Raw genomic sequence first — 16,233 nt, forward strand, 5'->3', positions numbered from 1 at the left:
CTGCCGCTTGTTGGGTCCCTGCTGGAGGAGCAGTGGCCCGACTGTGCCGCGGATCACGGTTTATGGCAACCCCGAGCTGAGAGCCCACGCCTGGGCTCCACTTCTGCAGCCGGCTTCCCTGCTCCGTTACCTGGGAGCTCTGCCACACTCAGGCACCCTGGTCTTTCTGTGACCCCGAGGGTCCTGAGACCACACTGTCCCACGAGGGTTCCACCCCCCACTTAGCCACCGGAGTGACGTCCCTCAGCGGAGCCAACTTCGAAAAGTTCCGATTTTGTGCTCCCCGGCTCTGTCACTTGCCAGAAGCGGCCGACGGAGGCCCCTCCCCCGCCGTCCATCCTCCCGAATATCGCCTCGGATTCACTTCTCCGCACGTCCTACCTTCCAGAAAGTGGTCGCTTTTCTGTTCAGAGAGTTGTTGTTCTTCTTTTCTTCGATCTCCTGTTGAGTTCGTAAGTGTTCAGATTGGTTTGATTCCCTATCCAGCTGACTTCCTGAGACCAGACGAAATCCAGGTCTCCTATTCCTCTGCCATCTTGCTCCGCCCCCTGTGTCCTTTAATTTTCGAACTGAATTTCTTGTAGGAAACATATTGTTGTCGGTCTTTGAAAATTACAGTTGACAATTTTAGCTTTTCATTGGGGTCTTTAGACCATTTCCTTTTACAGATATTATATAGATTTAAATTATCTTGCTATTGGTTTCATCATGTCTCCTTTGTTCTTTCCCCTTTTTCTCTCTTCTTTGAAATAACTGAATTTTTAGAAATGGTTTTATTTGAAACCTTTTTTGGTTTACTGGTGTTAGCTATAGCTGTTTTTTAAGTGCTTGCTTCAGGGGTTGTACTACACAACTTACCAGTCTACCTTCATGTGACTTGACACTTAACTCATATAGAGCATCAGACCCTTCCTTTCCATGTGTGCTTCCATTTCTCCACTCCTGCCCTTTGCTATCATTATTATAGGTTTCCTATTACATATGCTATAAACATATGTACTAGACTGTTAGTTTCTTAAACAGCCCACTGTATTTTAAAGAGATTTGCAAATAGGAAGTCATTTTTAATTTACACATGTACTTATTCTGGTGCTCTTAATTCCTTTGTGTAGATCAGGAGTCTCCAACCTACAGAACATGAGCCAAATACAGCCTCCCATCTGTTTTTAGATGAAGTATAATAGGAATGCAGCCACACCTATATTTAGGTTCTTTTGATCCAACAAGGACATATTGGAATAGCTGTAACAGAAACAGTATGGCCTACAAAGAATAAAATATTTACTATCTGTTCCTTACATAAAAAGTTTGCCAACCTTGCACACACAGTCACATTCTCATCACATCTGAATTAGTATAAAATTTGGTATCTGAAACATAACTGAAAAGTCAATTTCGTAGTCAAATATTAGGCACTGGTAACACAATACTGGTCTCAATTTGAAGAGTAAAACTAGGAATAAATGGGAGTCAGTAGGTCTTGTACTCATGAGGAAAACATATGAAATATGTGTTTTGTTACTATTCAGTTTGAAAGTATAATATTTTATTATATGGTAAAAAAAATTTATGATATGGACATTGAAGATATAACTGAGGTGTAAAAGACCCACCAGTTTTACTTGATACACATTCGTAAGTGGAAGTAGCAATCTACCCCTGGCTGGCTACAGGGGTGTAGACAAAAGGAAAAGTGTGTATCTTAAGAAGTCCTGGGATCAAACCTCTGTGTTTTTTTTTAAGATTTTATTTATTTGACAGCGAGAGAGAGAACACAAGCAGGGGGAGTGGGAGAGGGAGAAGCAGGCTTGCCGCCAAGCAGGGAGCCCGATGCGGGACTCGATGCGGGGCTCGATCCCAGGACCCTGGGATCATGCCCTGAGCTGAAGGCAGATGCTTAATGACTGAGCCACCCAGGCGACCCGTCCTGTCAGATAGTTTTGACAAATGGTATTTACTATCTTTCCTTTAATTCATTACCCCACCCCACCTCTGCGTTCTCTTGGTAATGGTAAGGCTGCCATAAAGAAATATGTGCATTCTCCAAACAGGTCATCATTATTTTGGATCTATTACATATCATCTTATGTACTCTGGGGAATTTTGTTAAAATTTTTAAAATTGTAACTATAAGGAGTCCCAGATTTTAAATGTCTCCAGTAGAAACTTAATATTTCACCAAGCCACATACTAATTGCGGTAAATATGTTCCCATTCTAACAATCTTCTCCTTCTGTTTCCTCTACCCACTTGCCCTTATTTGTATTTGCATGATACACTTTCAGTGATTCTGCTCAAATATCACCTCATCATATGGGCATTGCCAGAAAACTGTTTAAATTAGGAAACCCTATAAGTCTATCACTGTACATGAACCTACTTATGAACTTTGCATTATATTTTATGCTTATAGACTTATCCCTTATGGAATATAAGTAAACATGTAATTTTGTTTGTGGGACCAAATTCCCTATTCCTGTAACTTTCTTAGTGTTCTGAACATTTTGTCATAAATTCTCATGCTATATTTTGTTCACATTGTGAATTTTAGGCAACACGTTCCAAACAGCTCTAACTCATCAGTGAAGGGGTTTTTTTTTTTTTTTTTTTAAGATTTGTTTATTTGAGGGGTGGAAGGGCAGAGAGAGGGGGCGAATCTTGGGCACACTCCCCGATGAGTGCAGAGCCCGATGTGGGACTCTGTCTCATGACCCTGAGATCATAACCTGAGCCAGAATCAAAAGCCAGATGCTTAACTGACTGAGCCACCTAGGCGCCCCTGAAGGGATGTTTTAATAAAGCTTTTCTAAGCTACAAAATTTTAAATTCAGGAACCCCTCTCAAATGTTCCATTCTACTCTCAATACAAAATATGAATCTTATTTGTCAGGTAGGACAGTTTTTTAGTGACAGACCTCCTGGAAAACAGTGGCTGAAACAAGTAGGTGGTTTATCATTTCCCAAGTAACAGGAAGCCCAGAGTTGTAGTGTTCGTTGTAGTGCTGGATGTGACAGGTCCCCTGGGCAGTTCTCTGCCTGCTCTACCTCCGTTAGCAGCCCTCTCTCCTTACAGCAGGACGGCCACTGTATGACCAAGGGTGAATGGTGAGGGGCAAAGCCCTTTTCATCATTAGGTTTTGTCTTGCTTACATGGAAATGATAATCCCAGTAAGTTTTTCCAATCAGCTAGAAATTTTAATAATGCAATTTTAATAAGGATATTAGGGATTTTTCAAATTTCATATTCACGCCTAAAGAACAGAAGGTAAAAGAAAAAGGTGTTAGAGAAAACATTTTGCAGACCAAATTAAAAATACCCCTTATTAATATTAAATGACAAGGTAGTCAAGGGCAACTGTGGGGAGAGACAGATTTTATCAGCGGACTTCGTTCTTTATCCTGAGTATGTTCTGTGCAACCCATGACTTGATAGGTGTTCCAAATGAGATTCAAAAATTATTAGTTCAGCATTTTCTAACTTAAAGATTTATTTCCTTTGAAATTTATTTTAAGTTAGTTTATTTATCTGAACCTAAAACTAAAATAATTTGCCAAGTTTCAATACAGATATTCTGATTCTAGTATCTTGGTAGAGAAATGAAAGGACTGATTTTGAGATTCCATTCATTCCATTCTACCTTAAAGTGAGAGATCTACAACAGGCTTGTAGTTGGGACATATTCTATCACTTCCACATGTATTTTTCCACATATATTTTAATATTAGACTGTAACTTAATAGCAATATAATTGTGACATCATTAAGTTTAAAAATACCTTAGATAATTTATCTAAACAGTATTTCACCATTTTCAACAATCATATTGTGCAGCGGGGTCTGTATGTGTACCAGGGAAATGAAGGTAGTGTGTTAGCATGAGGAAGATTGTGGTCTTTTCCCTACCAAGTCAGGAGTAAACATTCAGTTAGTCTGACTCCATTTTTGATGTCTGACGAACAATACCTGTTAAGCCTCATTATAACCTCTTACTATGCTGCCCATCTGGGCAAGGCAAGCTAATAAAGCCCAAGTGCCCCTTCCCTTGGCATTAGTTGAAAGTGCACACCATAAGTGAGTGCCATCACCCCAGCCCCACATAGTAACCATCATAACAAACCAGTCATCATTCCCTGCGTTCTCTAGCCATTTTTAGAACAACCTGAAGAGGTCTATCCTGCTCTCCCCAGAAAGCATCATTATGTAATAAACGTTCTTGTAACACTTTATTGTATGAAGTCCTCATTCATGACATCCAAACATCCTCTTCCAGCGAAGTAAGCACAAGTGCAAACTAGCAAAAAATGTTTTAGAGGGTAAATATCTGAGATTGCTAGTTATCAAAAGATTCCCATTGTGTCAGTATTTGTTCTTGAGAGTAAACTCAACGAACACTGATCTTTTCAACTTATTTCCCTGAGCACTCCAGCACAAAAGAGATTATCTTTATCCTTATTTCTGACATTTTATTTCCTAATACTTTTCATATGCTTACTATTTTTCTATTTTCATTTAATGTAAAGGTGCAACCCATGGGTCTCATTTCAGCACAAAAGAAAGGCAGGTAGAAATGTAATCATCATACAGTGTGTGTTCATGAACAGGGAGGCAGGTTTTAGAGGGTGAGAGTTTGAAATTGTGTAACTTTCAAATTGAAATTATGAATATGTATTTCCAAGACTGTAAGTTGTGTGAATCTAACATGGAAAAAAGTTGTTAGGGATGACATTCAACCTATGGAGCCCAAGGATGTATTATTAGTGTTCATTATGAAATGCCCCAATGAGGTGTGGGATACACTTGGGCTAATAAAAGGCACGTGGTTCATTCAGTGTTACAAAAAAAGGTTTCTATTTTACTTATTTAGATATGAGAATTTATAATATCCTAAATAAAATGGTATCAAAACGCAATTTCAGTGGCCAAATTTGAATCCTTCACAAGCATACTACTCTGGTTCTTTTGATTAAAATGTCCTCTAGAACTTTCTCTTCAGTTTCCAAAAATAAGACTAATTTCTACTAATCTATGATACACAACTATTACCTTTCAAAAGAGGGAGAGATCATCATTCCCCCTCCATTTTTTCTACTACATATGCCATCCCTAGTAACTTGTCCTTCTACTCACATGAAAGTCTCATTCTCTCAATGTCCTGGCCTACTGTTTCATCATCCTTTCCTGTAATCATCATCAACAAAGGCCCTCAGTCATACCAACAAATCTAGAGAAGAGGCTGTGATCACAGAAAACATGGCAATTTAGATTAACAGTTTTACACTATTCCCTGCCACTCCCTATGCTCTCAAACTTACACCCTACTGTATCTTAAAATTAGTGTCCTAGTTTTTCCAGGTTACATAGGTATGAATAAGCCCCAGCTAATGAACTAGGTCCTTTCACCTTACTGATCCCTTCTGAGACCATTATGGTGACACATTAAATGCATGTAATTAAAGTATAACATCAGTGGGTCCCAAACTTCAGGTTGTAAGTCATCAATAATAATGCAGCCTCAGGAAACCTCAAGTAATTGAGTAAAAAAAATTTACAGTGACTTCTGGCTGGCTCAGTCAGAAGAGCATGCGACTCTTGATCTTGGGGTTGTGAGTTTGAATTCCACATTGGGTGTTGATATTACTTAAAATATTTTAAAAAATGGTAAGCTGAAGATAATTAGTAGGTCTTTCCACAGATATCCTTGTTCTACTGATACACATCATCTCATTAGTTTTAAATAATTTAAATTTTCTGTGGAATTTAACATCTAAGATTGGTTAATTCTCAAAATAGACTTACTTCCCCTAGTATGAATTTTCTTATTGTAGTCCATTGAGAGAATTGGCTAAATAAATTATCACCTTCATTATATTTGTAATGTTTCTGTCCAGTATGAATTCTTTGGTGTTTCCTGAGGTAAGGACCTTGACACATTTATATGGTTTCCATCTCATATGAATTCTTTCATGATCACAAAGTTGTACTTTTTTTTTTTAATCACTGGAAATTTGTACCTCTTAATCACATTCCCCTATCCCCACCCCCCAAGTTGTACATTTTTTATAAAGCTGATCACACTCACTACATTTGTAAGGTTTCTATCTAGTAAGAACTGTTATGTTCCGCAACGTATAAACTTTGGATAAGCCTTGCCATACATTACACATTTGTGTGCTTTCTTTTAGAGATTTATATTCTGATATCAAGTGAGGTGTAAACCCCTGGTTACAGGCTTTGCCACATGAGTTTCATATGGTTCCTCTCCATAATGGAATTCTGATGTTGAATAAGGCTTGAACACTTGCTTAATCATTTTATTTGTAAGGTTTCTTTCTACTGTGAGTTCTTTGATGATCCCCAAAGCTTGAGCTTTGAATAAAACCACTGCCACACATACTAGATTTATAATGTTTCTTTTCACCATGTATTTTCTGATGCCTGTTAAGTTTTGCAAACTGGGTAAAAGCTTTGCCACACTCATTACATGTATAAGGTTTCTCTCCAGTGTGGATTTTCTTATGCTGAGTAAGATGTGAACGCTCCGTAAAGGCTTTGCCACACTCATTACATTTATAAGGTTTCTCTCCAGTATGAGTTCTCTCATGACCCCAAAGGTGAGAACGTTTAATAAAAGCCTTATCACATTTATTACATTTATAAGGTTTTTCTCCTGTGTGAATTCTTTGATGTTCCATAAGGCTTGAACTTTGGATAAAAGCCTTGTCACAAACATCACATTTGTGTGGTTTCTCTCCAGTGTGTATTTTCTGATGCCTAGTAAGGTTTGCAAATTGGGTAAAAGCTTTGCCACACTCATTACATGTATAAGGTTTCTCTCCAGTATGGATTTTTCTATGTTGAGTAAGATTTGAACGCTCAGCAAAGGCTTTGCCACACTCAATACATTCATAAGGTTTCTCTCCAGTATGAGTTCTCTCATGACCCCATAGGTGTGACCGTCTGATAAAAGCCTTATCACATTTATTACATTTATAAGGTTTTTCTCCTGTATGAATTCTCTGATGTTCTATAAGGCTAGAGCTTTGGATAAAGGCCTTGCCACATACATTACATTTGTGTGGTTTCTCTCCAGGATGTGTATTCTGATGTCTAATGAGGTGTGAGCACTGCTTAAAAGCTTTGCCACACTCATTACATTTGTAAGGTTTCTCTCCGGTATGGATCTTCTTATGCTGAGTAAGGCCTGAACGTTCAGCAAAGGCTTTGCTGCATTCATTACATTTGTAAGGTTTCTCTCCAGTATGAATTCTCTCATGACTCCAAAGGTGTGAACGTTGGATAAAGGCCTTACCACATTCATTACATTTGTAAGGTTTCTCTCCAGTATGCATTCTCTGATGATTTGCAAGGTTTGAATTTTGACTACAGACCTTGCCACATATGTTACATTTATATGGTTTCTCTCCTGTATGGACTCTCTGATGTCTAGTGAGGTTCGAACACTGGTTAAAGGCTTTGCCACACTCATTACATTTGTAAGGTTTCTCTCCAGTATGGATTTTCTTATGTTGAGTAAGATGTGAACGCTCCGTAAAGGTTTTGCCACACTCATTACATTTGTAAGGTCTCTGTCCTGAATGAATTCTCTCATGACTCATGAGATTTGAGCTTTTGCTAAAAGCCTTCCCACAGTCATTACAGTTGTAAGATTTTCCTCTAGTGTATGCTCTTCTGTATTGTGCAGGTAACAAAGGATATTTTAAAATCTTCCTGTATTTATTCCAAATGTTTTTGATACTAGATGGAATTCTCTGAAGTGGTGAAACAGAGGAACCATTGTTGACAGATTTCTCAACTTGATTACATTCATACATTTTTTCCTCAGTATGAAATCTCTGCAGTTCAGCCAGGTGTCCCTGCAAACTTAATCCAATTCTATTTTCCAAACAGTTTATGTACCAGTTTCCAGCACCACTTATGTTATTTTCCAGTTTTAACAAATGCCTTACAAATGGCTCATCATGCATGAAATATTGGTATGTATTATTTTTTACAGTAATACTCTGCTTTTGAGGAAAAGTAATTGAGGATTTATTAAGCTGTTGATCTTTTCTATGAATGAGATTTTTGTTATGTGTCAAAGGCACTTCTTTGTAATTTCTTGCATCATATCTCCAGTGACTCTCAAACTCATGCATATTTTCCCAGACTTCCTTGAGATCAAAATCCTTGATGCTATGAGTTTCATTTCTCTCCAGTATCACTAAGTGGTATAATTCTCCTTTATTAATGTCCTCTATTGGTGATAAGTCCTTGATTGCAAATCCAGCAGAAAGGCTTCCTATCAAATAGAAGGTAAATATTTTATACTGAATTACATACTCCTACAAAAAAAATGCTTATAATGAACCTAAGAAATTTCTCAAGCACAGTCTTCAAACAGTATTGTAATATACAAACACTACTGTAATATATAATGTTTTTAAGTTTTCTTTTTATAAATTTTTCCATATTATTTTCTCTGATCTTAAGTTTTCAAAACATACATTATATACTATACATATTTTTTGGCCAGATACCTGGATAATTGATACTTCATGATTAGGGAGCTGATCTATATACTGGCTATTATATAACTGTACATGAGATCATAATTGAGGTTTCTGTCTTCCCTAATTCTTTTTTTTATTTTTTCTATTTATTTATTTGACAGAGAGAGAGCGAGAGCAGGAACACAAGCAGGGGGAGTGGGAGAGGGAGAAGCAGGCCTCCCGCCGAGCAGGGAGCCCGATGCGGGGCTCGATCCCAGGACTCTGGGATCATGACCTGAGCCGAAGGCAGATGCTTAACGACTGAGCCACCCAGGCGCCCCTGTCTTCCCTAATTCTTAATCTTTATAAAAATGTGTTTACCTGAACCTGATATTTCGTAATTCAGTGATTCTCAACATGTCTTTCATTACTCCTACTGTGTGTTCCTTATGGAATGTAAATTCTTTCTTTAGTTCTCAGGGAAGAATTCTTTAGAATTCCAGAGACTGTTATTTTGTGTAACTGGTTACTTAACCTGCTAGATTTATCAACTGTTTAATTGTAACACAGAGATTTCTTTTTTTTTTTTTAAGCTTTTTTTTTTCCCCCAAAGATTTTATTTATTTATTTGAGAGAGAGAGAATGAGAGCTAGAGAGCACGAGAGGGAAGAGGGTCAGAGGGAGAAGCAGACTCCCTGCCAAGCAGGGAGCCCGATGCGGGACTCGATCCCGGGACTCCAGGATCATGACCTGAGCCGAAGGCAGTCGCTTAACCGACTGAGCCACCCAGGTGCCCCTACACACAGATTTCTTAAAGTATCTTTTTTCTTTCATCATATCCGCATACATTATTATTAAACACCAGATCATACTGCTGTATTGAGCAAGCTGTACTGCGTATGAATAGGGGTCTTTCCTTATGTAGGTAAGGCAGTGTGGGGAGGGGCAAGTCCTGTGGACACTCAGGTGCGTTGGTGCTCAAAATTAATATACCAGGAGATACCAGTAGTTTGTTTAGATCAATGAAAAATCTGAGCAAAGGCCAGGATTTGGGTTCAGAAAAGCAAGAGTGAAGCACAAGGAGTAACAGGAAAAGTGGGAGCAGTGCTTGTGCTTTGCACATCTATGGTGATATGATTGTGTTATAACAGTTAAAAGCCTGACCTTGAAAAAAGAGAGGAGACGATTGAGCAACAGGAAGAATACGGACTCATTCTGTCAGAACTGACACCATGGGTATGAGGTGAAAGTGGAAGACATTCCACAGGGAGACAGTATGGTGTTACAGGAAGATTGTAGGCTTGCATTTATTTCAGTATTGGCTCCAAAAACTATCAAACTCTGGAGCACCTGAGTGGCTCAGTCAGTTAAGCACCTGACCCTTGATTTCGGCTCAGGTCATGATCTCAGGGTCATGGGATGGAGCCCCATGTTGGGCTCCATGCTCAGCATGGAGTCCGCCTAGGATTCTCTCCCTCTTCCTCTGCTCCTCCCCCTATCTCTCCACCCCAGCTCACACCTCTCTAAAAAAATCAAACTGACTATCCCACAAATTCCATTTCTAGGTATACAGTCAAGAGAGTTATACATATTATATATATACACATATATATGTATACACACACACTATATGAGATATATATAGATATATTCCAGACACATTTAAGAATGTTCTTAACAAAAACCTGGGTATGGCTATCAAGAGGAGAATGGATAAACTCACTGTATAAACACATGCAGATACAATAAAACACTCTCAAAGGTACAGCAATGGAAGATGATCATGGGTACTGGATGACTGACAATCTTCTGGCTAAGGGCACAAAGGTTATATGGTGGAAAATAAGTTAGCAGGAAGCTTTTGCCAAGGTTTAAATTCTTTGGGGATGTTATTATATTTGGTAAAAAAGTAACATATTAACTAAATTATATATTTTTAAAAAGAGAAACATCAGGGGCGCCTGGGTGGCTCAGTTGGTTAAGTGACTGCCTTCGGCTCAGGTCATGATCCTGGAGTCCCAGGATCGAGTCCCGCATCGGGCTCCGTGCTTGGCAGGGAGTCTGCTTCTCCCTCTGACCCTCCCCACTCTCATGTGCTCTCTCTCATTCTCTCTCTCTCAAATAAAAAAATAAAAAATCTTTAAAAAAAAAAAAAAGAGAAACATCAATTTAGTATATGTGCTGCCAAAGCGAGCACAAGAGAAACATCAATTTATTTATTTATTTTTTTAAAGATTTTATTTTATTTATTCATGAGAGACAGAGAGAGACAGAGAGAGAGAGAGAAGCAGAGGGAGAAGCAGGCTCCCAAGGAGCAGGGAGCCCGATGCGGGACTCGATCCCAGGACTCTGGGATCATGACCTGAGCCGAAGGCAGACGCTTAACCATCTGAGCCACCCAGGCGCCCCGAGAAACATCAATTTAGATAAGATTTTTAATCCAAATGTCCTTGCTTGTTATAGAAAAATAACAATGTCTTTTCCTGGAATTTGTAAATTATCTGAAATCGTATCTTCTTTTAACATTACAATCCCAAACATTCAAGAGACATCAGGTGAGAAGTGCTTTTAACTAGATGTGTGTGTTGTGTGTGTACATAGTTACATAATCTGACTTCAAAAACATCATCAGAAATTAGTGCCCCTGAGGAGCATTACTAAATGATCTAGAACACAGAATGTTTATATGGAAGGACAGTGTTAATAGCAGTATTTAAACATAGAAACAATCTTTGGCTGTGTCACTGTGGTCCACAGCAGAGGTCTATGTGCATAGATGGGGTTAGCAACATAAGCAGCCAATCATAGAAAAACAGGACAGCAATGGGATGTGTGTCAACAAGGAGCAGGTGACGTTTTTCATGGAGTTCAGTTGAAAATGAGGACAGGAACAAAGCAGGCTTCATGGGTTAACTGAAATATGTAATTTCAAGAGCTTAAGAAATTTTCTGGGAAACCCACGTATTAGGAGCAGTAGTAATAAGGAAACCATGGAGTATAAAAAAAACTTCCTTTGTTTCCTTAAATAAAATGAGATATTTAAATATTAGATTAGTATACCAAGATGTACATGATGAATCTAAACAAGAATATTAGAATAAATTATTTGTAGCAAGAAAAAAATGAAAATTAAATTCAAAAGTTATTTTTAGAAAACTACATATAAAGGGAAAAAATAATGTATCTTATACAAAAAGCTAAGGCAAGTCAATTGAATGGTATTTCTGTGACTAAGGCAGTAACTTAAAAAGTATGTCCTCAAGATATCACAAATTATCAGCTTAAAGAATGTCATATATTTAACTGAGGAAAATGTGTGTTAAAACAATGAGATACCACTACACATTTATGAATAGCCAAAATCCAGAACACTGAAATACCAAATACTACTGAGGATGTGGAATAATAAGAACTCTCATTCACTGCTGGTGGGAATGCAAAATGCTATACCACTTTCTTACAGAATTAAATATACTCTTAAATACGATCTAGTAATCAAACTCTTCGGTATTTATACAAATAAGTTGAAAATTTATGTCCATGTAAAAACCTGGACACAAAATAGAGAAATCCTACAATCTGTATGGAACCACAAAGGACCCTGAATGGCCAAAGCATCTTGAGAAAGAAGAACAAAGTTAGAGGCATCACATTCCCTGATTTCAAACTCCTTCATTACAAAGCTGTGGTAATTAAAACAATAAGGTATTAGCATAAAAACAGACACAGAGATCAACAGAAGAGAACCCAGAAATAAACCCACACACATGGTCAATTAATTTATGACAAAGGAGACATGATGCGGGGCCCGATCCCAGGACTCTGGGATCATGACCTGAGCTGAAGGCAGACGCTCAACGACTGAGCCATCCAGGCGCCCGGTTTTCTGACATTAATGTTCTGCAACCACCTAATGAAGCATGAAAATGCAGAACTTCTGAAGAAAAGGAAAGTTAGAGTCCACTTGACATTTTGAAGCCTTTCCATTCTCAATCAAAACAGCTTCAATCACTCCCTTAAGAACAGGGATCTGAAACTCATGCAATCAAGTCAGGGGCTCTCAAGAGAAAATGCAAAAATATACAAAAGTAATTACCGACTTCTGGAGGGAAACTATCCTCACCCAGGGAGACCAGGTTCCTGTAGTTCTCCACCATCACGTCCCTGTACAAGGCCCTCTGAGCAGGGTCCAGACACTCCCACTCCTCCTCAGAGAATTCTATGGCCACATCCCTGAAGGTCACCTGTCCCTGAAATGAAAACACATTTCACCAAGCGGACAGGCAGAGTGTTCTGATTTTGACACAAAATAAAAGAAGCAGAGATGTGTAAAGGCTGACTTGACTGGAGTGAGTGTTCCGAATGATCTGTGTAAGATAATTCTGAGCAAGTTATAATTCTCTAATTTTCTTAAGTGAAACTCAACATAACAAAATTAGCCATTTTTAAGTACCATTCGGTGGCATTTAGTACATTCACAGTGTTGAACAAACATCACCTCAGTCTAGATCAAAAACATTTTTATCATTCCCAATGGAAATCCTTTACCCATTAAGCAAGTGCTTCCTATTCCCCCTTTCTTCCCCAGTCCCTGGCAACCCCTAATGCTTGTCTCTATGGATTTACCTATTTTGGATTTTTCATGTAAATGGAATGGTATAAAATATGACTTTTTTGCATCTGGCCACTTGGAATAATGTTTGGGGTTCATCCATGATGTAGTATGTATCAGTACATTGCTTTTTTATGGCTGAATAGTATTCCATTGTAGGACTAGACTGTATTCACTATCTATTGATGGGCATTTGGTTATCACCTTTGGCTAATGTTGCTAATGAATGTTGCTATGAACATTCAAGTACAAGTAGATGTTTGGATACCTGTTTTCAATTCTTTTGGTTATATACCTAGGAGTGGAATTACTGGGTCACATTGTTTAATTTTTCAAGAATCTGCCACTGTTTTCCACAGCAGCTACAACATTTTAACAGAATGTGTCATGATTCTAATTTCTCCACATCTTTACCAACACTTTTTGTTTTACTGTACTCATCCTAGTGGGTGTGAAATGGTATCTCATTGTGGTTTTGACTTTGCAATTCACTAATGACTGATTTCATTGAACCTCTCTTCAGTGGCCTGTTTCAGTTGTTTATCTTCTATGGAGAAATGTCTATTAAAATCCTTTAACCATTTTTTAAAATTGGGTTCTTTTTATTTTGGTTGTTGAACTGTAGAAGTTCTTCATATATTCTAGGTTCTAGACCCTTACTAGGTATGTGATTTGCAAACTATTTCCTCCCATTTGGTAGATTATGTTTCACTTCTGTGATAATGTCCTTCAGTGCACAAACATTATTAATTTTGATGATGACCACTTTATCTATTTTCTTTCTCTTTTGCTTTTGGTGTCATATATTAAACCCACTGCCAACTCCAAGGTCATGAAGATTTCCCTCTATGTTTTCATCCAAGAGTTTGTTTTAGCTCTTACATTTGGTCTTTGATTAATTCTGAATTATTTATATGGTACAAGTTAGTTTCAATTTTATTCTCTTTCACATGGATATCCAGTGTGCCAACACCATTTAATAGAGTGTTCTTTTTCCACTGACTGTTTTTGGCACCCTTATAAAAAAGGAATTGACTATAGGTGTATGGGTTTATTTATGGATGCTCAATTCTATCGCTTTGATCTATATTTCTAGCCTCTGCTGGAGTTATAGTTTTGATTACTCAAGATTTGTAGTAAGGTTTGATGTTGGGGGGCGCCTGGGTGGCTCAGTCGGTTAAGCGTCTGCCTTTGGCTCAGGGAGCCCGATGTGGAACTCTGGGATCGAGTTCCGCGTCGGGCTCCCTGCTCAGCGGGAAGCCTGCTTCTCCCTCTCCCACTCCCCCTGCTTGTGTTCCCTCTCTCGCTATGTCTCTGTCAAATAAATAAAATCTTTAAAAAAAAAAAAAAAGGTTTGGTGTTGGGAATTCTAGGTCCTCCAACCTTGTTCTTTCTCATGTTAATTTTGGTTATTTGGGGTCCTTAACCAAATCAGTGAGTTTTAGAATCAGGTTTCCCATTTGTGCAAAAAAGGCTGTTGAGATTTTGCTGGGGATTGCATTACTCTTTATCTCACTTTGGGGAGTACTGCCATCTTAATGTCTTCTGATCCACAAACACAGGCTATCTTGACATTTATTTAGGTTTCAATTTTTCTCTGCAACTTTGTAGTTTTCAGTGTGTATAAATCTTCCATTTCCTTGGTTAAACTTATTCCCATCCATTTTGATGCTCTTGTAAATGGAATTGTTTCCTTACTTTCAATTTGTTGATTGCTAGTGTACAGAAATACAACTGAATTTTGAGTGCTGATATTGTACTAATGCACTGTAGTATTTCTAATAGTTCTTTTGAGGATTATTTCTAAGTATAAGATCATGTATTCTGTGAATAGACATAGTTTGATTTCTTTTCCAGTTTTGACACATTTTATTTATCTTTCCTCTCTATTTTCTCTGGTTAGAACTTCAGTACAGTGTTAAAGTGTGGTGACAAAATGGGGCACTCTTATTTTGTTCTTAGTATTAGGGTGTAAGTTTTCAGTCTTTTACCATCGAGTATAATGTTAGCTGTGGAATTTTAGTAATACCCTTTTTTTCAGACTGATGAAGTTCCCTTCTATTCCTAATTTTTTAGTGCATTGTTTTTGTTGGGAGTGTTCTGTTTATGTCTGCTAAGTCTAGTTGATTTAGTGTTGCTCAGTCCTTTATTTCCTTACTGATATTATGTCTGGTTGTTCTTTCCATTATTAAAAGGGGAGTATTGAGGTCTCCAACTATTATAGTAGAGCTCCTCAATTTTTGCTTCAAAAAACTGGGGGCTTTGTTGTTATGTACATATTGTTTATAGTTGTTTTATCTTCCTGATGGATTGACCCTTTTTTCAAAATGTAATGTCCTTCAACATCTCTGGTAACAATTTAACAACTTAGTCTATTTGATCTATCATCTGTATAGCTACCCACCTAGGTTTCATTACTATTTGCATGGAGTATCTTTTTCCATCCTTCCACTTTTTTTTTTTTTAAGATTTTATTTATTTATTTGACAGAGAGAGACACAGCGAGAGAGGGAATACAAGCAGGGGGAGTGGGAGAAGGAGAAGCAGGCTTCCCGCGGAGCAGGGAGCCTGATGCAGGGCTTGATCTCAGGAACCTGGGATCATGACCTGAGCCAAAGGCAGACGCTAATGACTGAGCCACCCAGGCGCCCCCATCCTTTCACTTTCAACCTATTTATGTATCTAAAGTGAGGCTTTTGTAGATCTAGAGTGAAATCATTTTAAAAAATTAATTCCTTTGTCTTTTATTGAAGAGTTTAATCAATTTACATTTCAAGTTACTACTGCTAAGTATGACTTCTGCCTATTTAGCTATTTGCTTTCTGTATGTCTAATATTTTGTTTCATAATTCCTTCTTTGTGTGTCTGTGTGTGCATACCATTTTGATTGCCTTTGTCATTTTTCTGTATATTTTTAAGTTATTTTTTGAGTGGTTACTCTGGGGATTACAGTTTACATATTGAACTAATAATATCTGAATTTCAGTTGATACTAACTTAGCTTTAAGAGCATATAACTGCTCCTATACAGTCTTCCTTTATGTTCTTATTTTCAAAAACTACTTCTTTATAAACAGATGGACAGATGTTTAATACACTCAAAAGCAGATTTTTATTATTGTTTTCTACATT

The 16,233-nt window shown here is 37.8% G+C and overlaps 1 protein-coding gene and 1 long non-coding RNA gene across 2 annotated transcripts in view; both read right to left on the reverse strand.

Moving 5' to 3' along the window:
* LOC145717681 (uncharacterized) overlaps positions 1-16,233 on the reverse strand; it is a 281,227-nt gene that overhangs the window by 76,852 nt on the left and 188,142 nt on the right. The window lies entirely within an intron of this gene.
* On the reverse strand, positions 1,732-14,241 carry LOC145715818 (uncharacterized). The gene is made up of 2 exons (XM_081807639.1): positions 12,586-14,241; positions 1,732-8,299 (listed from the first exon to the last, which is right to left on the reverse strand). Exons 1-2 carry the CDS (start codon positions 12,644-12,646, stop codon positions 6,312-6,314), a joined length of 2,049 nt encoding a protein of 682 aa, XP_081663765.1. The 5' UTR covers positions 12,647-14,241; the 3' UTR covers positions 1,732-6,311.

This window comes from Leptonychotes weddellii, chromosome 16 (genome assembly GCF_054177405.1).
Source record: "Leptonychotes weddellii isolate Sample4059 chromosome 16, ASM5417740v2, whole genome shotgun sequence".
NCBI lineage: Eukaryota > Metazoa > Chordata > Mammalia > Carnivora > Phocidae > Leptonychotes > Leptonychotes weddellii.